At 41.8% G+C, this 27,638-nt stretch overlaps 3 protein-coding genes across 4 annotated transcripts; all 3 read right to left on the bottom strand.

Moving 5' to 3' along the window:
* Positions 1–9: 9 nt before the first annotated feature.
* LOC129188582 (flavin-containing monooxygenase 5-like) lies at positions 10–6,634 on the bottom strand. 2 transcript variants are annotated; one of them, XM_054789321.1, is made up of 10 exons: positions 6,444–6,634; positions 5,270–5,408; positions 4,993–5,181; positions 4,162–4,327; positions 3,017–3,159; positions 2,558–2,754; positions 1,996–2,143; positions 1,712–1,919; positions 1,560–1,632; positions 10–1,109 (listed from the first exon to the last, which is right to left on the bottom strand). In XM_054789321.1, exons 2-10 carry the CDS (start codon positions 5,399–5,401, stop codon positions 692–694), a joined length of 1,674 nt encoding a protein of 557 aa, XP_054645296.1. In that variant the 5' UTR covers positions 5,402–5,408; positions 6,444–6,634; the 3' UTR covers positions 10–691. The 2 variants fall into 2 exon arrangements, with proteins under 2 accessions (XP_054645296.1, XP_054645297.1); XM_054789322.1 differs by lacking the exon at positions 6,444–6,634 and adding an exon at positions 6,297–6,430.
* Positions 6,635–10,059: 3,425 nt separating this feature from the next.
* Positions 10,060–19,438, bottom strand: LOC129189218 (flavin-containing monooxygenase 5-like). The gene is made up of 7 exons (XM_054790681.1): positions 19,108–19,438; positions 18,816–18,953; positions 15,338–15,526; positions 15,086–15,251; positions 14,868–15,010; positions 14,603–14,799; positions 10,060–10,523 (listed from the first exon to the last, which is right to left on the bottom strand). The coding sequence occupies exons 2-7, from the start codon at positions 18,945–18,947 to the stop codon at positions 10,364–10,366; spliced, it is 987 nt and encodes a 328-aa protein (XP_054646656.1). The 5' UTR covers positions 18,948–18,953; positions 19,108–19,438; the 3' UTR covers positions 10,060–10,363.
* On the bottom strand, positions 18,903–27,580 carry LOC129189219 (flavin-containing monooxygenase 5-like). The gene is made up of 11 exons (XM_054790682.1): positions 27,443–27,580; positions 26,205–26,393; positions 25,937–26,102; positions 25,719–25,861; positions 25,454–25,650; positions 24,578–24,713; positions 23,993–24,209; positions 23,067–23,139; positions 22,406–22,725; positions 19,108–19,200; positions 18,903–18,997 (listed from the first exon to the last, which is right to left on the bottom strand). Exons 1-10 carry the CDS (start codon positions 27,572–27,574, stop codon positions 19,154–19,156), a joined length of 1,620 nt encoding a protein of 539 aa, XP_054646657.1. The 5' UTR covers positions 27,575–27,580; the 3' UTR covers positions 18,903–18,997; positions 19,108–19,153.
* Positions 27,581–27,638: the final 58 nt, after the last annotated feature.

Here is a 27,638-nt window from a genome sequence, read left to right as displayed (position 1 = left end):
TGAAACGTATAAATTCTTTTTTTTATTATTTTTCCTCTGCGACTGAGGCTATAATCACGTGACATAGAGCTGCCTTTACATTCACTTTGATTGCTCCCCATTTGTGCATTTTGGCACTCTGCTGGTCAATGTTTCAAACGCATTTTTTAAAGTTTCACCTAATCCCATTCTGTACAGTAGATCCCCATGGGGAGAAACTTGGAACATAACCTCCACGAATAATGAACACACTCATAAGCAGCCCTTAAAAATCCTATTTTTCATACTCCAAATGCTGTAATATGCCTCTCACAGTTGTTCAAATTTTAAATGAACATTTACACATTAAGAAACAATTACATGAATACAGTACTATACTTACAAAACAAGCAGTTATACAACTTCACATCAGCACTGTAATGCTGAAATATGTTATGTGAATTTACTTGTAAGACAGCGCCCTCGGCTGGATTCACATCTGCAGCACTCTCCCCCCCCTGCAGATAGTGCCACCAAACCACTTTCTTATCATACAAAAACTAATTTACAATTTAAAACAGACAAAACGAATCCACAAATATGCAGGGGGAGCAAACACCCTACACTAACCGTGAATAGGCAGGGATCCAGTGTACAGTAATCAACTTTTCAGGTGTTACCTCCCTCTTCCCTTCATATCACTATCATGAATTAATTTTATGTTAGTCACCACTCAGTGTCCCAATGTAGGCAGGCTCACTTTGAACCTTTCCAAAAACACAGTGGGGTCTTGCAACAAAACAGACAGGCTGCTCCTGTTAGCGTATGCGGTCACACCCACAGCGGTCATCAGAATCAGCGGCCACTTCAGAGACCTCTTGGCTTCGGCTATGTCGCACGCTCGGGTCTGCATGGGCTGGACCACCCTGTCCCACTGAGTGAGTATGGCTTGGCGTGCTCCGGCCCACTTCCCTGGACCTTGGAGACGGTACTGGTAAGGGGTCATGGGCCCGAACAGCACATTCAGTCCCAGCCTAGGGTCGGTGAGTAGCAGCCTGGGGATGTTGGGTCGGACCCCCAGCAGTACCGCTATCTCGTCCATGTATACGCTGTAGTCCACCTGGATGGTGTGTCTCTGACTGGTCACATATCTGAAAAAAAGATGTGGCACACTCTAGATCACTGGACATGCCTCTTTATCAATTAATCTATCAATCAGTGTTAACTAGACATCATAATATCTGAATTCTTCTAAGACATTTCTCACAATTATATGCTTCTAACTTTGCAAGAACATTTTGGAGGAGGCCATTTTCTGCTCCCAGCACACAAACATGCCCCTTTCCACGGCACGGTTCCGACTAGCTATCAATGCTTTTCCATTGGTAAAAGCAGATAGTACTAGGTACTATTTCTACCTGGTCAGGCTGGGTTTTAAGCATGCTCTGAATTCTGCAGTATTATGTTCCAAAGTCTCCACTTTACTGCTGTCCGTTTCCTCTCGGATCAAATTTTGTGCAGGGATGGAAGAATGTGTCATGTTTTCTTCCTTTTTCACTTCATGTCTGTGTAATATCCACATACTTGTATATGCGCGATACCTTTTAGCCATGGTCTCCTCCTTATACTGGATATCATCCAGCATGTCAGCCACAGAAGGAAGCTTGATGCAGCCTGACGAAAAACACATTTAACATGTCCATTACAAAATACAAGCAAGATAAAAGGTGCTTGTTTACAGAATCAATCCTACCTTTGAAAACCCTTGTGGCCCACCTGGCCTGCATCTCAGAGATGGGCATGATTGCCCCCAGCGGCTGTACCAGGCCAATAACAGCTAGCGTGGGACGATCCAGCTCTGGAGGAAACACATACTTGAACAACGACGTCTTGTTGCCCGACACAGAGACCACATGCGAGGCCAGGAATGGAAAGGAAAACCTGTAACCTGTGGCAAAAACCTACAAAAAAAAAAAAACAATGAGCGGCATTTGCCCCTCTTTATGCCAAAGGGAAGACATGATTTTGGCAACGTACCACCAGGTCCACGTCCTTCACAACGCTGCCATCGTCAAACTCCACGCTGGAGCCGCGAAATCTGCGGATGTTGGGCTTCACCTGCACCGTTCCGGACAGGATGCGGTTGGGAAGCTCGTCGTTAACGGTGGGATGCTGGCTGAACAACCTAGGATGGCAATATAGATTGGCGACTCCATTAACACCAATGCAGTTCAACACTAGAACATGATTCTATGTTAATTTAATTTGTTAAAAAAATTGAATAATTATTTTTATTTCTTATGATTATTATTAAGTATTCTTAATTAATTACTTAAGTTATAGTTGCTTTGGTGAAAGATTTAGGATGGGTTAAAAACTGGGGAAAAAGACGCAAAAAACACAGCACAAAAATGACCTCTGATCCCCTTCTACGAAGATCATTATCACAATCAATAGTGATACCTGTGACCACGCAGGTAAATAATCACTGATATCTAAAAAATACTTCAAAAGCAAGTGACACGCCTTACTATGCATGCATCCAATGTCTCATGCTATCTAAAATCAAAATAAAAACAATGTGAGTGCAGCCAGCTACCTGTGATTTGGCTTCAGGTTGTACAGGCTGTGATTAAATCGGCGGTTAAGTTGGCTCTCTGCCAGGCCACACATCACGCCAAAGGGAAGGACCGCTTGGATCAGTGTCATCACCCTGTTAAAACCCAAATCCAGGGGCACGCCGTTGTTTCCCACCCTGTTCAGGACCCATGCCCCTCTTCGCGTGCTCAGATAAAGCTGCAGGGAGGACAAAAGGTAGTAAAGTGAACCGAACGGCGTTACACTCTAGTCCTGTAGGTGGCAGTAAGGCGCATTAGGGAGTGGATCCTAAACGCCACACACAGGCTTTTTTTTAGGCCACTGCCCTACTTGGCCAATTCCTTAGCAAAAATATGACTAATCATCTTTTAAAAGCATCGTTTTTGGACACAACTCTTGAACTGAGATTCAGTAATGCTGTATCATTACTGCTTTGAGGATGTTACAAAGTACACAGGACCTGCTTAGTGACTCGGCTCAGTTCCACGGCGATGTCCCCTCCGGAGTTCCCAATCCCTACCACCACCACCCTCTTGTCTCGCCAGTCTTCGGGAGTCTTGTAGTCCCGACTGTGAAAGTACTTGCCCTCAAATGTGTCAATGCCTGAAGAAACAAAAGACTTGCAGTATCACAAAAAGGCAATCTTCTCAAGGCACAATACTACAGAAAGTAAACTTGTCAATGTATAGCTTGTATAGCAATATAGTACAGTGTTATTGTCCACTGTGAATGAGTCAACACACAGCCATTATTGTCTAAATATCTGGCAACACAAGGGAGCAGCAAAATAATTGTAAGAGCGCAATTGTACAGTCAAGCATGGCGGTGGAAGGGTCATGGTCTGGGGCTGCATGAGTGCTGGCAGAGCTGCGGTTCATTGAGGAGAAACATGAATTTCAACATTCTGAAGAAGAGCATGATCTCCTCCATGGCAGTTTTCTCATTCCCATTCGCTTTCAGTGAGTGCTAATTTTCTTTTCCCCCAAAGCTTTTTTAGACACTGAATTTATCTAACACATATTTTTCCTGTTTAATTTTGTGAACTGATTTCTTTTCACATGATTGTATGCAGAAAATTTCATTTAAAATTTTTTTATGTGTTTTAAAATTCAGTTTATTTAAAAAAAAATCAGTTTGCTCAAATACGGTGTTTTAAAATTTTGTGAAAAAAAAATTTCAAAGACACAGGTCTTGCAAAAACCAGGAGTGTATGTGTGAGTTTTGAAACATCGAAATTATTTGCACTTTCTACAACCTGAACTGAATACACATTTTGCTTATAAATTTAATTCAATGAAATTTTCTGCATAATTAAAAAAATTAATTAAATTAATTAAAAGTCTTTGGTAATAAAGAAAGAAAATTACCCTTCATACAATACTGCAATATAAGCTGTACACTGAGTATTCTAAAGTATATCCAAGCCAACTTTCTATAGTATTTCTATGCTAGAAAAATACTGGCCAATTGTGGACTTTCACATCCGATCAAGGTTGAAGACATTACATTAACAACATAAGTGTGTTGCATAACCACATTGTATAGTTACAAAGGTTGATTCTCTACGTAACACATACATAGCCATTTTAAGCCAAGAAGCGGTACCTGGGAAGTCCTGAACAGGCAAGTTGGGGTGACAGTGGTGTCCAATGCAGATCATCACTGCGTCAAATATGTGTTTACTCTTTTTGCCATCCTTGTCCTCTGTCCCAACCTCCCACTGGCCGGAACGTGTGAAATCGGACCTCTGCTTCACCTGCAGGACTTTGGTCTGAAGGGACGACAAAATGATTGTCGATAACGGGCAAATACACAGTGGTCCAGTGTACTGTTGTTATAATAATTAACAAATATATTAAGCAACAGAACCAATGTTGTAACAGCGGTAAGGAGCAAAAGGCTCAGCCAGCATTTATACACCTGGGGAGTTGTCACACAAGTTTCACACAAACAGCTGAGTCACGCAGAGGTAAAAAAGTGCATGCAGAGGTAGATAAAGCTGCTGAATGGTGACCATTCACGATACTTAAAAAATGCAGCAACTGCCATCTTGTGGAGTTAATTAAAAAAAACACATCAGGAGGTTGCCTACAGCCACAGCAGTTAATGTTTTTTGACCAAGCACTAATAAGAGACCCCGGTGGTTATTTGCTTTTGTAGACCACGCTCCAGGCGACTAACGAAGACTTTGCGGTTAACTGAATGGAACGTTTAGGGTAATATTGTGGCAGTGAAATCACAATGAAATCATTACATTTTGGCACAATATGGGCAATAGTACGAATGTTATGTTTACTTTTCAGTCATTACTGTCCACATGCATTATCGACACCTACAGGACTGGGGTGGAATAGCAACACCCAGCAGGTCAGATTTTTCCAATTCAAATGAGTATGATTTTGCTATTTTTGTAAAGGCATATTTTTTCATGCTTACGTTGAAGCGTATGTGCTTCAGGAGCCGGAAGTGGTCGGCGTACATGCGGAAGTAGTCCATGATGAGTGTGTTGTGCATGTAGTTTGGGAAGTGTGCAGGGATGGGATAGTCGCTGTAGCACATCATCTCCTTGGAGGTGTTGATGATGACAGAGTGATAGATGCTGGCCCGGTCCTGCTCGGGGTTCTCCTGCAGCCCACAGAGAGAAGAGACAGGAGATGTTTCAAAATCGCTTCTTTTTTTAAATGTATTTATTAGAGACATGTTGTTGACCCACCTTGAACCTCCACAGGCCTCCGACGTCATCGCTGCTCTCAAAGCAGACGGGCTCCAGCCCCTCATCCAGGCAGCACTTGATGCAGGCCAGACCCGAGCTACCTCCTCCAATGATGGCCACACGACGACTCATACTGCAGCTGTGGAAGAAACGGTGGTGAGGATCATTTCCTTCCACACCCAATGCTCCATTGCAGCAAAACCCAAACACTCCAAACACAGAAATAATCCAAAACGCACAAACAGCATAAAACAAATGTAACGGGCAAATGCTGCAAATTAAAAATGCTGCAATGACATAAATGCTGGAAGATTAAAAAAACAAACAAACAAAACAACAACCCAAAAGCAAACAAAAAAATGCTGCAAATAGCACATACACACACAATCCCCCAAAACAACTGTATGAGAGAAATGCTGCAAGTCGACAAAATAAAATGAAACTTAGCCACGCTACCGGGGCACCTTACCTGAGGGATGTCCCTCTTTAAAGACAGGAGCGGGATGCCAGAAGAAAGTTGTCTGACTTTGAAGAGGCATAATGAAAACGTACATTTTTCTTTTGGTCGCTAACATTAGCTACATAAATTGGTTGCGTGATAGTATTGTAAAAACGTACAATATTGTTACAATATTGTATCATTTGTTTTGGCATTTGTAGCATTTTTATTTTGTATTCTTTTGATAATGAAACATTTATGTGATTCCAGCACTTAAAATTTTCAGCATTTCCCCGTTGTATTTTGTTGTTTTGCATATTTCTGTGTTTGGAGCGTTTGGTCGTTGCTGCTTGTCGACCACCGTACTTGACGGTGTCTAAACTGCTCTTTTGCACTCACAACACAAATTCCACAAAAGCATGAGCTGCAAGTTATGTTAGAAAGCTGCCCAACAACACAAGCTGTGCAATGATAAAGTGTTAACCTACATAAACAATGGCAACCACAAGCAAACGTCGACATGCTTTAAGAAGTAACAAAGAGGACGCTTTGAGAGCTAGGTTTCAAAACAAGAAACACGTAGCTCACCAACACAACCGGGCGAATCGCCCGAATCTCACACTGTAAGTGAAAGCAGCACAATAAACGAGCAGAGAATCTTTTGAGGTTTTTTTGTTTGCAACAAAACTTGTAGAGGACGACACGACAACACAAAGTATCGACGTTTCTTCTTACCCTATGAAGACGAAGTAGTGACTGGGGCTTGTTTGTTGTCCTTTGCTGCTCGATGGTGGGCGGAGTGGACAGACTCTGACCGGACTCCTGAACTCATCACGCCTGAGTTACTTAACTGGTGGAAAAACAAACACCCCGACGCCCATTCCCGGGGTTGATTAATATCGTGATGATGATTTGGTCTTTTCCAGTGAAATTCTACACAAGACGAATTCACCATGTAACTTGACACAAACACTTCCTGGTACATGATGCTGCAAAGCCATAAAGTCAATTTGTCATATTTACGCTTTTTTTTTTTACTCCAGTATCTATTGATTCATTTATTTTTAATATATTCACTTATTTTATGTTACTAATTTTATTTACTCTTATTACTTTTTTCTGTATTTTAGCGTCTTTATTTCTTCTTTTTCCTTTACCATTGCACAACCTGTGTAATTTCTGTTAGTCGTTTTTATGATTTTTTTTAGTCGTATTTGCTAATGCTATTAGATTTTTTTGAACACCCTTTCCTTCGTCACAGCGTAAGTCAGGGTGGTCAAACTTTTTCCACCGAAGGTCGCAAACTAAGAAAATGTTTAAATATACTTAAAACGTGCACCCCTATTGGGTTTCCGGTGCTATTATTTTTGCCACATGGTGGTGCTGTTATTGGACCCCAAAGTTTGACCTCCCCGACCCCCAACACCTCCATAAGTCGGACTGATTTGAAATTTCTCACACAGCTCAATGCCCTCTACAAAACCGTCGTTGTAGCTTTAGGCAATTTAGTACACACCTTTCGTACACCTTTAGGCAATTGACATGCCAAATGCTCAGTGTTTTGTTGTTGATAAGGGATTCAAATGAAAGGAAAACCCTGGATTTTGACAAAAAATGACTTTATTACAAGGTGCAATTAATTAAAAATATCAAAACTATCTGATGCTAAATAAAAGCTGCCTCTAAAACAGTGAAATTCATATCAAGCGCAATAAGATGAGCGATGACATATCTTATAGAAGCCGCAGGTCAACAGAGCGGCACCTGAGAAAACCATCATGATGATGCCGAGTCCATGAGGAGAAGGTCTGCTTTTGGCCTCTGGTGCCGCTTTTCGGGTCTGGAAAGGCTGAAAGACACGCTCCCACTGAGTGAGAATGGCCTGTCGAGCTCCGTCCCACTTCCCAGGCCCTGTCAGACGGTACTGATAAGAAGTGCACGGGCCCAAGAACACGTGGAATGCCAGCCTGGGGTCCGTCAGGAAGAGCCACCAAAGGTTTGGTAAAGCCCCCACCTGCTTGGCTAGCGAGTCCAGGTAAGGGATGACGTCCACCTGGAGGGGGTTCTTGTCTGCATTGGTGAAGCTAAATGAAACAATACGGCAACATGCTGTGCTGCATTCACAAACTAGCTAAGCGTCTAGTGCTTGTGATGTAAAACTGTAGCACAAAAGCACAAAATATCAATGTGCAATATTTCTATGCAGATAAACATAAAACAGCTATAAATGCAAGCATCACAATGTCTTACTTTTGACGCATGGTTGCCATTTCTTTCACAAGGTCCTCTATCATGGTTTCTTCTAAGGGAAGGCTTATTAAACCTGCGGGGAGGACATGAGCAGGAAATCCATTATCTGTTTTACAGTAATTAATAAAGGTTCATTTATTTTTACACTTTTGTTACATCTATACAATAAACAAAACCGTCCTCATGATACAGCCTATGAACCGCCCCGCGCTAGGTGAAAGTGCCCCATGTATACATCCACCACTTCACAAAGATTTCGCTACACATCTTAGAACAAAGCCAAACCAACACTCATGTTCCCAGTAAGGCTTACTAAACTGTCTTAATTTTGGACGCTTTCAAACACTATTGTGGGAACTCATATATGTACAGTGTTCCAAATTATTATGCAAATAGGATTTTAGTATCATAAACATAACATTTTTTGTTTTTCAAATGAAATTCATGGATGGCATTGGCTCTTTGGATTACTAATATCAATCTTGGACTGTCATAATTAGTTTGCCATATGAGACCAATTAAATTAATTAATTAAAATGATGTCCACATTATTAAATTAAGCATGCCAAGATTTTATGCAATATGGGAAGGAAAAAGGATCTTTCTGCTGACAAAAAAGCGTCAAATATTGCAATGCCTTGGACAAGGCATTAAAACATTCAATAATTCACAAAAATGTTTGTACGGTGAAGAAATTAGTGTCTGATTCAGAAGACAGCCGGGATTGTGCTGATGAAGGCATAATGAGAAAGGTTTCTGCCAGATAAATGTATGAAATCAAGACAGCACCTACTAAAAAGCCATTAAAAGCAGCAAAGGGGGATTTGAAGCTGCTGCTGCCTCTGAAGTCCATGAACTTCAAAGTGTAGGCTCCTCCAGAGGCTGGCAGTGATGCATAAACCTACTGTTTGGCCACCCTTAACCAACACTCACAAGCAGAAACTGCTGCAGTGGGCCAACAAATACATGAAGACTAATTTTCAAACAATCCTGTTTAGTGATGAGGGCCGTGCAACCTCGGGTGGTCTGGATGGATGAAGTAGAGTATGGCCAGCATATCTCAACAAGGCTGTGATGTCAGCAAGGAGGTGGCTGAGTCATGTTTTGGATCATCATTCAATCATTGGGAGAGATCTGGAGGCCCTTCATGGTCATTGAAGGTGTGAAAATGACCTCAGCAAAGTATGTAGAGTTTCTGACTGACCACTTTCTTCCATGGTACAATATGAAGAACTGTACCTTCTGTAGCAAAATGACCTTCATGCTTGACAATGCACCATCTCATGATGCAAAGAATACCTACCTCTCTGTCATTGGCTGTTATGGGCATAAAAGGAGAGAAACTTATGGTTTGGCCCCCTTTTTCCCCTGACCTCAACCCAACTGAGAGCCTATGGAGCATCGTCAAGCAAAAAATCTATGAGGGTGGGAGGCAGATCACAATAAAACAGCTGCTGTGGGAGGTTATGCTGACATCTTGCAAAGAAATTCAAGTAGAAACGCTCCAAAAACTCACAAGTTCAATGTAAGAATTGTGAAGGTTATATCAAAGAAGGCATCTTATGTTAACATGTAACTTGGCCTGTTAAAATGTTAGTGATTGAAATAGCTTTTGCTTTCAGTAAATATGACCTCCTTATGCTGCAAATTCAATATAATGACCATTTTCGGTCCTTACCAACAAGTGAAATGCTTTGAAACTCTGTTGTACATAATAATGTGGAACAGTGGATTTGAAGTTTTTTATTTTTGAAAAAAATACTCTTATGATTGTGAGGTTTGTTCAGTATCATTCAAATTGCACTCTAAAGGTTGATGACTTGAAAATTATGATGAGTGTAATTTACATTGACTATTTAGCAAAATCAGAGAAAAATGTTATTTGCATAAGAATTTGGAACACAGTGTAATGTCAAATGTTGAAAAGGGCTATAATATGGGACTTTTGCAGCTATCAGTGTACTGTACCTTTAAAGACCCTTGTGCTCCAGCGAGCCTGCATCTCAGACAGTAGGTTAACGGCACCGCTGCCATCAATCAAGCCCACCACGGCCAGCGTAGGCGGGGTGAGGGAGAGTGCAAACACATGCCTGTAGAGACGATGCCTGCAGCCACATTTGCTTTGGAGACTGGCAGGCAGGAAGGGGAAGTTGTAGTCGTAGCCTGTGGCAAACACCACCGCGTCCACCTGGTTACAGAGGCGTAATCACTATTACACTTCCTGTTTGTTTTTATACCATTCACAGCCTGCTTGCATTGGGGCCAAGTGGTGTAGTGACCAACCAAATCCAGCAGATTACTTTTTTTGAAGTGCATTACTGCCACCTACAGGACTAGAATGGACCAGTGTGACCTTGCATGTTAGCCGGACATTGTAGTTATTATTGAGTTATTCAGTTATTTATTTACACACTTAGACACATACTCCCCTTGTCTATGACGCTACCGTCGTCAAACAGCACGGCGGAACCGGAGAAACTTTTCACGTTTGGCTTCATCTGTACACGACCTGCGATGATACGAGCTGGCAGGTCGTCGTTCACGACAGCTACCTGGGAAAAGAAGCTGCCGACAGGATAATAAATAAGTAAACAAAGAACAACGTTTACCTGGTCTGGATGCATGTAGTTTAAGGTCAAAACGCAATGTTCTATTATTTATCACTTTTATTTGCTCCCTTTAGGGCAATATGGTAATTGACCACCACCCTGGTAGATTCCAGTATATCTTTCATGCTTTCATGCTTTCATGGTCATACAGTATACAGTATAACCTTGGTTAGCGTCATTAACTGAAACGGACGTTAACCAAATAAAATTTGCACATCAGACATAATGTAAATTCAATTAATCTATTACAGAAAGCCAAAAATGTTAACACAAAACCCGCTTTTATAGTTATACAATTATAGTTTTACATGCAGAAAACAATTTGAAATGTATATAAATGCGTCTAAATGACGAATGAAAGGGATAAGTGAACATTTAAGGCTACTTTTACCTTCATTGAAGATGTGATTCTCAACGTGATTGAAAATAGGAAGGTGGTGGTGGTTGATCCCACATCTTCATTGAAGGTAAAAGCAACCTTAAATGTTCATTTATCCTGTTCTCTCCCTCTGTTGTGTTGAAAAAAAAGCTGCATGCCGTGGGGGAGCAATGATTTGCTCAGTCTGTCAGTGGACAGACAGAACAGTGATAGTAATCTGCCACTGAAACTGCTCTTCTGTCGGAAGATGATGCTGTGCATTGGATGATGCTGATTGTCCATGATGGAAAGGAGCCTCCTCAGTGTCCTTTGCTCTGCCACAGATGTCAGGCTATCCAGCTCAGAGCTAATGACAGAGCCTGCCTTCCTCAACAGCTTGTCCAGGCATGTGGCGTCCTTCTTCTTGAGGTTGCTCCCCCAGTACACTACTGCATACAGTACCACAGTCTGGTAGAAGATCTGTAGCAGCTTCTTGTTTAAACAGTATTGAAGAACGCCTGAGGAAGTACAGACAGCACTGCCGTTTCCTGAATAGAGCATCTATGTTGGCAGTTTATCATCCAGATGCCCTCCACGTATTTATAGGTGTGAACCGCCTCCACACGGTCACCTTTCATGAGAACAGGTTCTGGGTGTGTCCTGTTTCTCCTAAAGTCCACCACCATTTCCCTGGTGTCGGTGGTGTTGAGGTGCAAGTGCACCAGTTGACAACGTCTTGGATCAATTTTCTGTACTCATCCTCTTGTCCCCTCCTGATACATCCCACGATGACCGTGTCGTCTGTGAACTTCTGTACATGGAAAAGCTCACAGTTGTTCTGAAAGTCAGACATGTGCAAGGTAAACAGAACAAGAGAGATCACAGTTCCCTGCGGTGCTCCCGTGCTGCTGCTCAGTGTCGGACCTGTGGTTCCCCAGTCGCACGTACTTAGTAGAGGTGGGGGAAATAATTGATTCTTAAATGAATCGCGATGCTGACATTGACGATTATTAATTGATTCATAAATGTCAATAATCGATGCTGATGGAACAAAAAAAAAAACAGAATAAAAAGTGCGGAAGTGCCTTCCAGACAGTTTATGGTGGTGCACCTAAGTGTAAGACGCTACCAAATTTTTATTAAAAAAAAAAAATTAGAACAGAACATGGGCCGCACGGTGGCCGAGTGGTTAGCATGTTGGCCACACAGTCAATCAATCTCCGCTTGGGCATCTCTGTGTGGAGTTTGCATGTTTTCTCTGGGTACTCCGGTTTCCTCCCACATTCCAAAAACATGCATTTTGGGTTAATTGGCGACTCCATAAGTATGAATGTGAGTGTGAATGATTGTTTGTCTATACAGTATGTGCCTTGCGATTGGCTGGCGACCAGTCCAGGGTGTACCTCGCCTCTCGCCCAAAGTCAGCTGGGATAGGCTCCAGCATACCCCCGCAATCCTAATCAGGATTAGCGGCATAGAAAATACATGGATGGATTGAACAGAACACATACAACAAACATACGGTACATAGAGTATGTACATACAAATATGGCAACAACTTCAAGTAAATTTCCAAAGAATGTCAGAACAGGCTATTATAATAAAATATAAAAGGCAAACGATAAGTACAATGCAATTAAAATAAATTAAAAAATATGACATTAAACAAACAAAGGTTTTATTAACTAGGGTTTTCCACTAGATTCAAAACATTAAAAGACGCTACCAAAATGCCCGATCGTAAACTCGTCTGGAAGCATTTTGACTTTCATGTAGTTGAAGATAAAAATGAGCTGGACAAGAGCCAGACAATATGCAAGCTTTGTCATACAAGCTTAAAATATTTTGAGAACACTACAAATATGACAAACCATATAGCACGTTTCCACCCAAACCAGGAGGAAAAACAGCCAGCTGAAGTTGCTGCCAACCAGAGAACCATCGAGCAGGTTATAACTAATTTTCCACCCAACTCGGAACAGGCAAAGCGAATCACAAAGTAAATCGCAGCTTTTATTGCAAAGGATTTGTGGCCGTATTCGATTCGGCTTTGCCTGTGCATTCATGTGTATGTGATGAAGAAGCTTGCGGTAATGCCACACTTCTTCCAGGATGGTGTGTCGTGGCCATCTTGTTTACGTATGTGTTCCACAGCGGAAGATGCGTCTTCTTCACATACACATGAATGCACAGTCGACGGGATACGGCGGGAGACAACTATAACTCTGAGTGTTTTGTGAGGTCAAATTTTTTTGAGGAGGCATTTTTGTGATGCAAATGTATTACTCTTTTGAACCCATATTGTTTTGAGAAGCCAAACTCTTTACTTAAATGGCCCCAGCAACTAAGTGGAACTACGTCCCTCGTTCCTGGACTCATGGGACCAATTGGTGGGCTTAAGTCACTGTTACTGTAGTACACCGCTGATGGGGATGTCATACAACTTCATGTAAAAAAATTCCAACTATTCCTTTAAATTAAATTCAGGTTTGTGTGAAATAGTACAAAAAAGACAATCTGCTCAAAAGTTTACTTTTTAATAATTACCTATATACCAGGGGCCCTTGGAATCGGTGCCCCTGCACTCACCATAAATACATTAAAAAATGTACAGTTAATCCATGTGATTGGTGTCAGACGATCTCAATCATAGATCATCGGTATCGGAATTGGCAGCATAAAGCCCTGATCGGAGCATCCCTAATAAAAACGGATTTTGTGTTAAGATTTTTGATAGTCAACTGCTGCTAACATCATAGACGGGTGACACAACATCTGGTTCCGGTTTCCATTTTGTTTAGCTAGCTAATAGGATGCTAGCAAGGAAGTACATTTTGTGAGAGAAAAATACATTAAGAACACAGTTGGACTCACGCAGTGTATTACCACGCGAGCCATATTGTATGCTAACCGGAAAATGCACGCAAAACGAGGCAAATTTGTGATGTAAATTTTCAGAGTTAACTGAAAAATGTGCTAACTGGGGCGCCACAATCTGGAAAAAATTCACGGTATTAAAACTAGCTACTGTATTACTGTTAACTTTTAAAATGGAAAAGCTCCCATTGATTCAAATGTACAGCAATGGCCAATGAATATTACTACAAATGATAACAAATAAGTCATCATTTTTGTACATAGTTTTTCATATACAGTATATATGTATGTGTGTGTATATACTGTATGTGTGTGTGCGCATATATCCTTTATGCATAGTACAGTATATACCGTATATAGATATATATTCTGTATATATAGCATCTTATATACTATACTTATACTATACTTATATATGTATATAAAAACATATGTATAGAGAAAGATAGTAGATAACAGTTTGATTGATAGAGAAATAAACTACATATAGAGCGCCAGGCTTTATTTTAAGATGTGCAGTGAAGCCTGGGCGTATTCATGGAGTTGGCTCATCTCTACCTATGGGCAGGCCAAAAGCCGTATCATGTCCATGAGGAGGACGTTTTTTTTCTTCATCACGTCATGAAAAGCCACAACTTCAAAAGCGAGCGTTTTGAATGCCTTTTCATGCAAAAGTGCAGCAAACAATATGGTAGATTTTTCCCTCATTTGGTGTTCATAAAAAGGGTCTAGGGTAACATATTACTGTTAGAACATCACTAAAAAAGACATCTGTATAGTCGGGGACCTTGAAATCTCACCTGTGTTTTGGTTTGAGTCCATAGAGTGTGTGATCAAACGTTCGATTGAGCTTCTTCTCCGTCATCCAGTTGATCCACCAGGGAAAGAGCCTCCTTTTCATCACGTCCATCCGAGAGTTCCCAAAAAGGTCCTGCGGGAGGCCGCCGGGCCCCACACGGCCCACAACCCATGCTCCACTCCTGCTGCTAAAGAACACCTGTGGCACAAAGACAATGACAGCACTGCTTGTTCACTGGAAATCCAGACGAGGGATGATGATGATACCTTCTCAGCCACTCTGCTGACATCCACAGCGATGTCGCCTCCGGAGTTCCCAATCCCGATCACCACCACACGTTTCCCCTGCAGGCCCTCGAAGCTGCGGTACTCCCAGCTGTGGAAATACTTGCCTTCAAAGCTCTCTATACCTAAAAAATAACCCCATGAGATGTGTGTGTCAAGCTGAGGTGATGGAAGTGCAGAACTGTCATGTTCGATTCTACCTGGGAATTCTTTGAGCGGCAGGTGAGGTGTGGTGTAGTGCCCTGTACAAACCATTACAGCATCAAAAATGTGACTCTGCCTCTGGCCGTCACGTCTCTCGGTGCACACCTCCCACTGACCAGTGGTGGCGAAATCTGGAGTCGGCCTCACGCTGACCACAGCAGTCTAAATGACACAAGTTTTACTACAGTAGACTATCCACCTGCTAGCAGATCCTAGGTTCCCTCTTGTTGCCTAATTTTGATTCCAACCTGCAAGCGGATGTGCTGCAGCAGCCTGAAGGTCTGAGCGTACAGTCTCAGATAAAGCATCACCTCAGAGTGGTGCATGTTGTTTGGGAAGTGGGCAGGAGGCGGGAAGTCGCTGAAGGCCATCATCTCTTTGGAGCTGTTGATGACCACTGACTGGTAGATGTTGGCTCGCCCCGGCTCCGGCTCCTCCTGGAGGATCACAGTAGAACACATTGAGCTCTGTGAGAAATTTCGAGTCAATACGATTTATGGGTGTCAAACTTTGGGGTTTAGTAAGAGCGCCACCATGTGCTGTATTTGTCAGAAAAACGGTAGTAGTAGGATGCATCCTTTCACACATTTTCACTCTTTTGTGCGAGTAAGCTTACAGACAGAGTCATGGAAAAATGATGTCACACTTGAAAGCGCAAGATCTTTAATTGTCTAAAACTCACTGAGCGGCTGTCAATGTCAGATTCACCGTCAAAGATTTATTTTACAGTGTGATTGACTGAAGCAGAGTAGACATCCTGCCCTCTCATCGCGCCTTCCAAAATGTCTACCCTCCTCTTTCTTCCAATGATACTTATACTGACCCTGCCCTACTCAGGTCAAGAAAATAGACATATCAACTCTATTTGGTTTGGTTTGGTTTAATTTTATTTTGAACATGTATATGTCCGAAAAGGAGTAGGAAGAAGCAGAGCTTATTTAATCCTACCCCCTCTTCGTGTTACATCAATTGCTAATACATACATGTGTATACATACACACACATACAGTACATATATATACACATACATATGCACATACACAAGTACACACATATATACATATACAATACACACATATAGGTACACAGGTACACAGGTACACACACACACACATATATATATATACACAATATATACATACTGTATATATTTTTCCTGTCCTATTCCCTTTTCCTTTTCTATTTATCCTATCCTTTCTCTCCTGTCGATATCCTCATCCTCTTCGGTATTGCACTGCGAGTGACACTGGCTTTGTATACAAGAGTTCCTTTTATTAATTATATTGAGGTTATTGCTATGGAATGTAGTCCTTCTCGTTGCATTGGTCTGTCTTGTTTCCTCCATTATACTTATTGTCACAGTAATATGATCTTTAATATGCATCCAGATCGCTGATATCTTGGACAACAAGCACTCTTGTGACTCCTGGACCTCCTTTTAGTTTGATGTAGATTTTCCCGTTAGTGCTCCAAGTGTTTTGAATCTTTCCCTTCTTCCTCAAGTCTGGTGCTTTCTTGGCGATGTCGGCATTGTGTTTTGTGAGATGCTCATTCATGTAGACATTTGTGCCTCTTAGCTTCTTTCCCTGTTTCAGCAGTGCTGTTTTGAATTCCCTGTTGGTGAACTTAATGATGACAGGTGTGGTGTTGTTTCTGCCATGGAGTGGGACGCAAGTGTCAATACTGTTGACATCGACATCCACCTCCTTCGATTGTAGGAGGTTAGCAATCTATTGCTTGATTGAGGGAACATTTCTTGACTTGGGTTTGATTTGGAGCCCTGTGAGGACCACATCATTCATTCGTGCATTCTGATCCATCTCGTCAATGAAGTTTTTAATTTGCTCCGTGATATTCTCCTTTGCTTCTTTCTCTGCCTCAAGGGTGGTGCGAAAGGCAGCATTATCCTTCAAAAGTGCCTTGATGTTGTCCTGTAGAATGTTGATATCATTGCATAATGCTCTATTTTCTTCCGTGGGGTCTTTAGTGTCCTTAAGCTCAGTACATGAGGCGGCTTCCATAGGTTTTATAGCCTCCTTGACAGCAGTGCACAAGGCAGCGTTATCTTCCAATAATGCCCTGATATCATCCTGCAGAACCCTAACATCCTTGCATAATGCTGTATTTTCTTTAGGGTTTTTAGCTTCCTTAAGAGCAGAGCGCAAGGCGGCATTGTCATTCAACAGTTCCTTAATATTGTCCTGCAGAGCCTTGATATCTTCCACAGGGTTTTTAACCTCCTTAAGAGCAGCGCTCAAGTCTGTATATTCATCTTGCAACTTCTTGACTTCTTTTCTTAGTTTTTTGATAGCCTTGCTCTGTGCTCTATTTTCTTCCATAATGTATGTGATAGACTTGCTCTGTGCTCTATTTTCTTCCATAATGTATGTGATAGACTTGCTCTGTGCTCTATTTTCTTCCATAATGTTTGTGACACCATTACTGACATCCATTATGACTTCTAGGAGGCTGTTGTAACTAGCTTTAACTTCTATTTCCAGAAACGATACAGCCTTCCTTATAGTTATATATGAAGTAAAATGTGTCTCTGACATTGAATGCAGATTCTCAATTGCTCGCATTATTTGTGGTAGAGTAATCTCTCTACTATCCAAGCAACTATCTAAGGTTTCTGTTATCTTATTGAAAGCATTTTTCACATCTTCGTATCCTGGAATTGTTTTTATACCCACGCCCTCTGCAGATCCTAGAGTTGTTTTTTTTTATCAGGAAATTCAAAGCCAGAATAATTTTTCTTTGTGTTTGGCATTGATGCTAGGCAACTAGTATCACTCTTTGATGCATCAACTCTTTGAACTTCAGCAGTTCACTAGTTAGCTAGACTTACTAGCAAGTATCGATACTTGTATCTAGTGTATTTCAAGGAATCTGTACCTCTCGACTATCCAAGTTAAAGTTGGGGGATTCAGCAAGCAGCACTGATCTTGTGTTCATGAATTGTAGTCAGGAAAGCACCAAAATAGTTGCAATTTCCAATATCATCAACAGAGTTCCTGCCATACACGTCCTTCCCCGTCAAGGGAAACAAACAAAGAAAAAAGTTTGGCTTTGAATTACCAGAGGAACACCTTTTTTCTGGTTTGTGCTGGTCCTATTGGGGGGTTTCCGCTCGTAAATATCTTATGAAGTCGCATGTATTGTGTGATTAGGTATTTTTTGCCTAAATTAAGCATTTTCAAGCATAAAAATGGCTAAATGAACTAAAATACAAATATAAGGCATTCAGAAGACGCATTCAAAGACGTTGTGAGGATATGTAGTATTTTACACTGATCACTAGGTGTCAGTCATCTTACTGTAATGTTCACAAGCACCAGACTTGATCGCCTGAACGACAGGCTTTTATTGCATGTTTGAATGATCTCACAACAACAGTTGTAAACAGGTTTTCTATATTCACAGTTATTCTATAAATATTAAATTTATGAATAAGGAATTCTACTCCACGGAAATTCACTTATCATGTCACAAACATAAAAAAGGAACTTAGCAGCATAAAGCATAAGCATTCATTGTTTGGAAGGTGGGGCTAATGAGCGCATGGCAGACAGATGGAGGGAATGCATCAATATCAAAAGTAACACGCAATAAAACAAGGCCTCACTCTAACACAAGTCAGGTCTACACACACAGAAGTCAAACACAAGGTGGTTTAAGTCCATTTAGAAGTTGAATCTTCTGTTTAAACAAAGTACAAGCCGTCACCTTAAACCTCCACAGACCACCAATGTCATGGCTGCTCTCAAAGCAGGTGGGCTCCAGACCTTCATCCAAGCAGGCCTTGATGCTGGTCAGACCCGAAGGCCCGGCGCCAATCACGGCCACCTTCTTCACCATGATGGACTGTGGATGGGTTGACAGTGAGGACATGTGCTATAGGTGAAGTGCTTTAACAGGGAAGACAAAGACCAGCTCTTACTGGAAGTCAGAAAATTCTTGATTATGGTAGTTGAATGTGAAGAATTCAGGACAAATGCAGCTTTGGAAATCAGCATACCTACTAGTTTTGAGATTATCAGTCGTTCAAATATCAATACTGGCGGTCAGTAGTGGGTCTTGAAGTGATCAGCGTCTGCTCCTGGAGCAAATCCTAAAGAGAGTGACTGGTCTGTCACATGAACTATTCTGCACATTGGACTAGAGTCAAAAGATGAAAACAGCTATAAATGTGTAACCTTTCAACGGTAAATGTGTCATTTTGGGGCAAGACAAAGTGAGTGCCAGAACATTAATGTTTAATATGCCTTCCGATTATATAATGAATAAAAATAATGAATAATGAATTAAAAAAGTACTTCTAGAGGGCAGACCACTGTGAAGGCCAACAAATTTGACTAAAAAGACGTGTAGTGCCATGTTTGCTTGATGTGTCGATCCTTTTGTTAGTTCGTTACTTGCTAGTTCATGGAGGACACTAAGAATGGACGGACGGTGACATTTTTATTCTGGTATGATTAGCACTAACTAGCCAGTCAGCATAACATAATAACTAATATTGATTAAAGTATTATCCTGCCAACCATCCCTTGAAAAACACATTCATCCTGTATTTAGAAACACAAGTACACATCCTGTATTGGAAAAAAAAGAATAGAATTAATTTTATTGTCATTATGCACATGTACAATGAGATACAGTATATGCACATAATATATATAATATCCACATGTACAATGAGATACAGTACAGACCCTTTCCAAAAAATTAGAATATCATGGAAAAGTTGTTTAATTTCCATAATTCCATTCAAAAAGTTAAACTTTCATAGATTATAGATTCAGGGCCCACAATTTAAACAATTTCAAGTGTTTGTTTATTTTTACGTAATTTGGGCTTCCAGCTCATAAAACCCACGAAAACAGGAATTCAAAAAAATTTGAATACTGTGAAGAAATCATTTACTTCTCAGTTTTTGCAGGGAAAAAAAAGAAAGAAATTAGGATCACATCAAATTAATCAAGATATGGTACTTTCAAAACGATATGTCAATCTTCAATACTTGGTTGGGAATCCCTTTGCCTTAATCACTGCCTCGATGCGACGCGGCATTGAAGCAATCAGCCTGTGGCATTGCCTGGGAGTTATGGAAGCCCAGATTTCCTTGATGCTTGCTGTCAGCTCTTCTTTGTTGTTGGGTCTGGTGCCCCTCATTTTCCTCTTGAGAATACCCCATAGATTCTCAATGGGGTTTAGGTCCGGTGAGTTGGCTGGCCAGTCAAGCACTGTGATGGCATGGGCATCAAACCAGGTTTTGGTGCTTCTGGCGGTATGGGCAGGGGCCAGGTCCTGCTGGAAGATGAAATCTGCATCTCCATACAGATCCTCAGCAGAAGGAATCATGAAGTCCTCTAAAACATCCTGGTAGACTGTTGCGGTGACCTTGGATTTAAGAAAGCAGAGTTTACCAACACCTGCACCGGACTGTGGATATTTCACACTGGACCTCAGGCAGCGTCTTCCTCCAAACCCTTGGACCGTGAGCCCCAAATGAAAGGCCCACTTTACTTTCATTGGAAAAGAGGACCTTGGACCACTGGCCAACAGTCCAGTCCTTCTTCTCCTTGGCCCAGTGGAGACGCTTCCTACGTTGGCTCAGGTTCAGAAGTGGCTTGACCCGAGGAACCCGACAGTTGTAGCCCATCTCCCGGATGCGTCTGAATGTGGTGGTTTTTGAAGCTGTGACTCCCGCCTCATTTCACTCTTTCTGGATCTCTGCCAGATTCTTGAATCTTCCCTGTTTGATAATCCGCTGAAGCCCACGGTCATCTCTTTTGCTGGTGCATCTTCTCCTGCCACATTTTGCCCTTCCTCTAGACTTTCCATTGATATGCTTGGACACAGCACTCTGTGAACAACCAGCCTCCTTAGCTATGAACTTTTGTGGCTTACCCATCCTATGGAGGGTATCAATGATGGTCTTCTGGCCAGTTGTCATGTCTGCAGTCTTCCCCATATTGAACCAAACTGAGACAATTGAACCAAACTGAAGCAATTTAATGACACCTGGGGAAGCCTGTGCAGGTGATTTGAGTTTAGTAGATGATTAGTGTGACACTCAGTTTAAAACATTCATGCCCTGCAAAATTTGGGCTGATTTCTTCACAGTATTGAAATTTTTTGAATTCCTGTTTTCGTGGGTTTAATGAGCTGGAAGCCCAAATTATGTAAAAATAAACAAATAAACACTTGAAATCGTTTAAATTGTGGGCCCTGAATCTGTAATCTATGAAAGTTTAACTTTTTGAATGGAATTATGGAAATTAAACAACTTTTCTGTGATATTCAAATTTTTTGGAAAGGGTCTGTATATGCTATATGCACATAATATATACAGTATAATATCCATCAATTTTTTATGCCACTTATTCTCACTAGGGTTGTGGGTGTGCTGGAGCCTATCCCAGCTGACTTCGGGCGAGAGGCGGGGTACACCCTGGACTGGTCACCAGCCAATTGCAACAATCTTTCACACTCACATTCACACCTGCGTAAGCTTAACTTATTTTCTGCTGGATGGTATATGCAATACAAGTCATCAATAAACTGCCATTTTATTTTAAAAATCATGACCAATTAAAGGCAGACGGCTTACTTCCCCCTCACATAACCAGTGCTTTCATTGCAAATTGAAGCTATTTTTCTGAGACCGTTATTTTGTTAGATGCCGTCTGACAGGCTGTAACGAGCAGCCTTTTTTAATTGTAAAGGCCAGAGATGTGCTGTTTTGTCTTTGGCTCCTGACAAAAGTTGGCGGCTGTGTGTTGTGATGTTGAGATGAAGCTGTGTGATAATAAAAAGTGCTTCCCCACTTTCATGGTTGCCATCCTTTGCACAATGTCAGAGGACATCTTATTAAGACCTTTCGTTATTCATTTACAATCCAAACGTGAAACTTGGAAATAATTCCAGACTGTTGTAGCAAGATTGTTGCTGTTTGCATTGTTGCTTTTCAAGGAATGAATTGTCCATAACTCATTGACTATTTGTCTAATGATTACTGAGGATATCTGTATTACATGTATTCTAGCATGTGTTCCAAATCATTTTGGCCACAACCCATAGGGGGCGCTATAATATCATTTGACTGGAGGTCAAGCGGGCTAATAAAAATGAGTTGTGGACCACAAACAACAGTGCTAAATATTATTGCAAAAATTATTGCAATTCATTAAAATATCAATTAAAACTAACTGGTGCTAAATAAAAGCTGCTTTTAAAACAGTTAAATTTACATCAAGACCAATAAGATGAGCGATGACATATCTTATAGAAGCAGCAGGTCAACAGAGCGGCACCTGAGAAAACCACCATGATGATGCAAAGCCCGTGAGGAGAAGGTCTGCTTTTGGCCTCTGGTGCCGCTTTTCGGGTCTGGAAAGGCTGAAAGACACGCTCCCACTGAGTGAGAATGGCCTGTCGGGCTCCGTCCCACTTCCCAGGCCCTGTCAGACGGTACTGATAAGAAGTGCACGGGCCCAGGAACACGTGGAATGCCAGCCTGGGGTCCGTCAAGAGGAGCCACCAAAGGTTTGGTAAAGCCCCTACCTGCTTGGCTAGTGAGTCCAGGTAAGGGATGACATCCACCTGGAGGGGGTTCTTATCCTCATAGGTGAAGCTAAATGAAACAATACAGCAACATGCATTCAACAAACGCAGTTAAGCATCTATTGCTTGTGATGTAAAACTGTCACACACAAGCACAAAATATCAATTTACAATCTTATGAAATTAAACATAAAATACGTGTAAATGTTATTTTTTTCACTTTGGACCCTGTCAGAGTCGCCACAGCAAGAAAATCACATGAATGGTTTTTGGCTGAGTTCTTCCACTGGACGCCCTTTCTGACAGAGCCCTGGGTGGGAATCAAACCATGCCCACTGCCATGAAAGGCAAAAGCCTGTACCATTACACTACCAGGGACAAATAAACGTAATAATCACAGTAATATCTTACTCTTGACGCATGGTTGCCATTTCTTTGTCAAGGTACTCTCTCATGGTCTCCTCTGAGGGAAGGCTTATTAAACCTGCATGGAGGACATGAGCAGGAAACCCATTTAGTGTTTTTACAGTAATTAACACAGGTTCACTTATTTGTACACTTATGTTGGGGGGGGGGTCGTACATTATAGCGATCTAATTTATCTTATTTATTATGTATTGTGTAAAACTAAGACATGAATAACATCAAATTAAAAGCACAAAATGAATGCCGACCCACCATCCACCAGTTCAAGTTCCAGCCAAGTGTTTCCAGAGAGATTATTACATCGCTGTTTGACGTGTGTGGTAAAAGGCAGTACGCTAGCATGAATTAACTTGAGACAAATGTGCACATTAGCACTCAATAAGTCATCAAAACTTACCTTTATGCATTCCCACATAGTATCAGCATTTGACACCAAATATGAGGTGAAAGAAAAATGGTAAAAATACAGTAGTAGTCTGTGTGGCATGAGATAAAGTTAGCACACGCACAATGGACATGCGTCAAGTGAGATGGATGTAACAGAGAGAATCCGGCCACTTTTCAAAATAAAACATTAAAAAAATGAAATAATGGAAATTATTTTTTCTTTCTCTGGGGCCGGGTACCAAATGGCCCCGGGGTTGGGACCACTGATCTATACAACGTTATGTTCTGTGTTGTCGCTCTGCTGCCGCCTGTCTGCCATGTCTTTTCAGTGCACCACCTTCCTCAGAATATGGCTTTCTAAAAGCATAATTAAAAGATCTACATTTCAGCGCCAATGCTAAATTTTGGACACTTCCGATACACTATTGTCAGAACTCTGACACTTAAGTTAAAATTGTTGTAAAATACTATAACTTGGGACCATGAATGATTTGCCGTACTTTGCAGCTATTACCATACTGCACCTTTAAAGACCCTCGTGCTCCAGCGAGCCTGCATTTCAGACAGCACGTTGATGGCGCCACGGCCGTCGATCAAGCCGACCACAGCCAGCGTTGGCGGAGCCAGGCCGGGCGGAAACACGCGCCTGTAGAGACGATGTCTGCCACATTTGCTTTGAAGACTGGCAGGCAGGAAGGGAAAGCTGTAGTTGTAGCCTGTGGCGAACACCACCACGTCCACCTGGTTACAGAGGAGTAATCACTAATCTACTTCCTGGTTGTTTTTTATACTGTACATCAACTGTCAACCATTACAGTCTGCTTCCAAAGCTGTGATTGCAGTCACTTTTTAAAACATGTGCATTACTGCCACCTACGGGGCTACTGTGGAACAGTATGGTCTCGCTGTACATTTTTGAGGGTTTTACTTTAAGTTTTGCGTTGAGACATTATTCCATCCATCCATTTTCTATGCCGCTTCTCCTCATTAGGGTCACGGGGGTATGCTGGAGCCTATCCCAGCTGACTTTGGGCGACAGGCGGGGTACACCCTGGACTGGTCGCCAGTCAATCGCAGTGTTGAGACATTGAACACACACAAACACTCACCTTGTCTATGATGCTCCCGTCGTCAAACAGCACAGCCGAACCGGAGAAACTTTTCACATTTGGCTTCATCTGTACGCGACCAGCTATGATGCGAGCCGGCAGGTCGTCGTTCACAACAATTCTTTGGGAAAAGAAGCTGCCAAAAGAATGATAAATAAGTCAGTAATGAACAAAGTTACCTGGTCTGGTAGTATCAATAATAAAGATAATTTTGGAAGAAAAAAAGTTCTCTTTACGCACAAACAGACCGAAAACAAACGGATTGAAACTGTAGCCCAAATACATAGTTACCATACTGTGGGTTGCCCACCAGTACCACCAGTATGAGCCTTGACTTTGTTTTTCAGAGAGGTTGTGTACCAAATAAATATGCACATTAGCACTCCATAACCTCATCAAATCTTACCTTTATGCATTCCCACATAGTATCAGCCTTTGGGACCAAATAGGTGAAAGAAAAATGGTAAAAATACAGTATAGTAGTCTATCTGTACAGAGTTGGACAAAGTTAAAAGGTGCGTTAAAGGACTGTCAAACAAAGTGGGACAAAACTCCTCTCGCATTATACATGCAAAACGTGGGATTTCTAAACGTATATTATTTTTTGAATAACATAATGGCCCATATTTCCAAAATTAATATCCATACATACATAAAATTTGATGTGGTTATAGTTGCGTATCAAATCGTTTACCGCAAAGAGATTTACATTTTTACTTATGATAGATAAAAACTCTGAGCTTAAGTGAGATTAATTATGAGTTAACTATGGACAAAATACAATTAATCACAATTAAATATTTTAATTGACTGATAGCCCTAGTTAGAACATCACTAAAAAAGACTTCTGTATAGTCGGGGACCTTGAAATCTCACCTGCGTTTTGGTTTGAGTCCATAGAGTGTGTGATCAAACGTTTGATTGAGCTTCTTCTCCGCCATCCAGTTGATCCACCTCGGAAAGAGCCTTCTTTTCATGACGTCTATCCGAGAGTTCCCCAAAAGGTCCCGCGGGAGGCCGCCGGACCCCACACGGGTCATAACCCATGCTCCACTCCTGCTGCTAAAGAACACCTGTGGCACAAAGACAATGACAGCACTGCTTGTTCACTGGAAATCCAGACGAGGGATGATGATGATACCTTCTCAGCTACTCTGCTGACATCCACAGCAATGTCGCCTCCCGAGTTCCCAATCCCGATCACCACCACACGTTTCCCCTGCAGGCCCTCGAAGCTGCGGTACTCCCAGCTGTGGAAATACTTGCCTTCAAAGCTCTCTATACCTAAAAAACAACCCCATGAGATGTGTGTGTCAAGCTGAGGTGATGGAAGTGCAGAACTGCCATGTTGGGTGCTACCTGGGAAGTCTTTGAGCGGCAGGTGAGGTGTGGTGTAGTGCCCCGTACAAACCATCACAGCATTGAAAATGTGACTCTGCGTCTGACCGTCACGTCCCTCAGTCTGCACCTCCCACTGACCAGTGGTGGCGAAATCTGGAGTTGGCCTCACGCTGACCACAGCAGTCTAAATGACACAAGTTTTACAAGACTATCCACCTGTAGCAGGTCCAAACAATGCCATGACCTACATTTAGGTTCCCTCTTGTTGCCTAATTTTGATGCCAACCTGCAAGCGGATGTGCTGCAGCAGCCTGAAGGTCTGAGCGTACAGTCTCAGGTAGACCATCACCTCAGAGTGGTGCATGTTGTTTGGGAAGTAAGAAGGAGGCGGGAAGTCACTGAAGGCCATCATCTCTTTGGAGCTGTTGATGACCACTGACTGGTAGATGTTGGCTTGCCCCGGCTCCGGCTCCTCCTGGGGGGTTACAGAGAGACATGAGTGCAGTTGCAGAAATGGTGAAAAACGTCCATGGGTACCTGAAAATATACCAAATGTTGCATTATGGGAAAGAACTGGAAGCGTGGGGTCATTTGTACATACAGTAGCAACATTTGACTCCACAACCAATACAGTATACAGTATTGCCTTAGAAAATTGTTCTTTTGACACTTTTTTTCTTAAACATTACACAATGCAACATTCCCAGAAACTAGTTTGTAATTCTGGAATAGTTTAACACTTTTCACATGAATTAATGGGCTATTTTGTGTTATTCATTCAAATGCAATACAGTGGAACAATCACTGATGATTTAGGTTGTCATGTCATCTGTTGGTGTTGGTTGACTGTTTTTTTGCCCCCCACAGTCCACAGTCAATGCAGTCATCTACCAGGACATTTTGTGCTTCCTTCTGCTGACAACCTTTATGATGATGTCTGTTTCCTGATTTTCCAACAGCACTTGGTACCTGCCCAAACTGCCAAAGATACCAAACGCTGATTCGGTGACCATGCTGTTACTGTGCTTGACTGACCAGCAAACTTACATGCCTGAACCTTAGACTAGAGAATCTATAGGGTGTTGTCAAGAGAAAGATGAGAGACACAAGACCAAGCAATGCAGATGACCTAAAGGCTTCTATCAAAGCAACCTGGGCTTCCATTATACCTGTGCAGTGCTGAAGGCTGCTGGCCTCTATGCCACTCATTGATGCAGTAATTCATGCAACTACCATGTCAACAACTACTACAATGTCAGTTATAGAGTTTTTGCACTACTAAAAAAAAATAATCCAAGCATTAATGCAGCAGCATAAAGCATCAGTTGATTGGCTGCAAGGTGTGGCTGATAAGGTAATGACAGACGGATGGAGAGAATGCAACAATCCCGAAAGTAACACGCAATAAAATAAGGCCTTACTATAATACAAGACATGTCTAAAATGTATCACAAGCCAATCACAAGGTGATTTAAGTCCATTTAGAAGTTGAATCTTCTCTTTAAACCAAGTACAAGCCCTCACCTTAAACCTCCACACACCACCAATGTCACGGCTGCTCTCGAAGCAGGTGGGCTCCAGACCTTCTTCCAAACAGGCCTTGATGCTGGTCAGACCCGAAAGCCCGGCACCGATCACGGCCACCTTCTTCACCATGCTGGGCTGCAGAAGGGGTGACAGTGATGACACATACTACGATGTGATGTGCTTTAACAGGAAA

This window comes from Dunckerocampus dactyliophorus, chromosome 10 (assembly GCF_027744805.1).
Source record: "Dunckerocampus dactyliophorus isolate RoL2022-P2 chromosome 10, RoL_Ddac_1.1, whole genome shotgun sequence".
NCBI lineage: Eukaryota > Metazoa > Chordata > Actinopteri > Syngnathiformes > Syngnathidae > Dunckerocampus > Dunckerocampus dactyliophorus.
The sequence above is the reverse complement of the archived record's forward strand: the minus strand, read 5'-3'. Positions and strand labels throughout refer to the sequence as shown.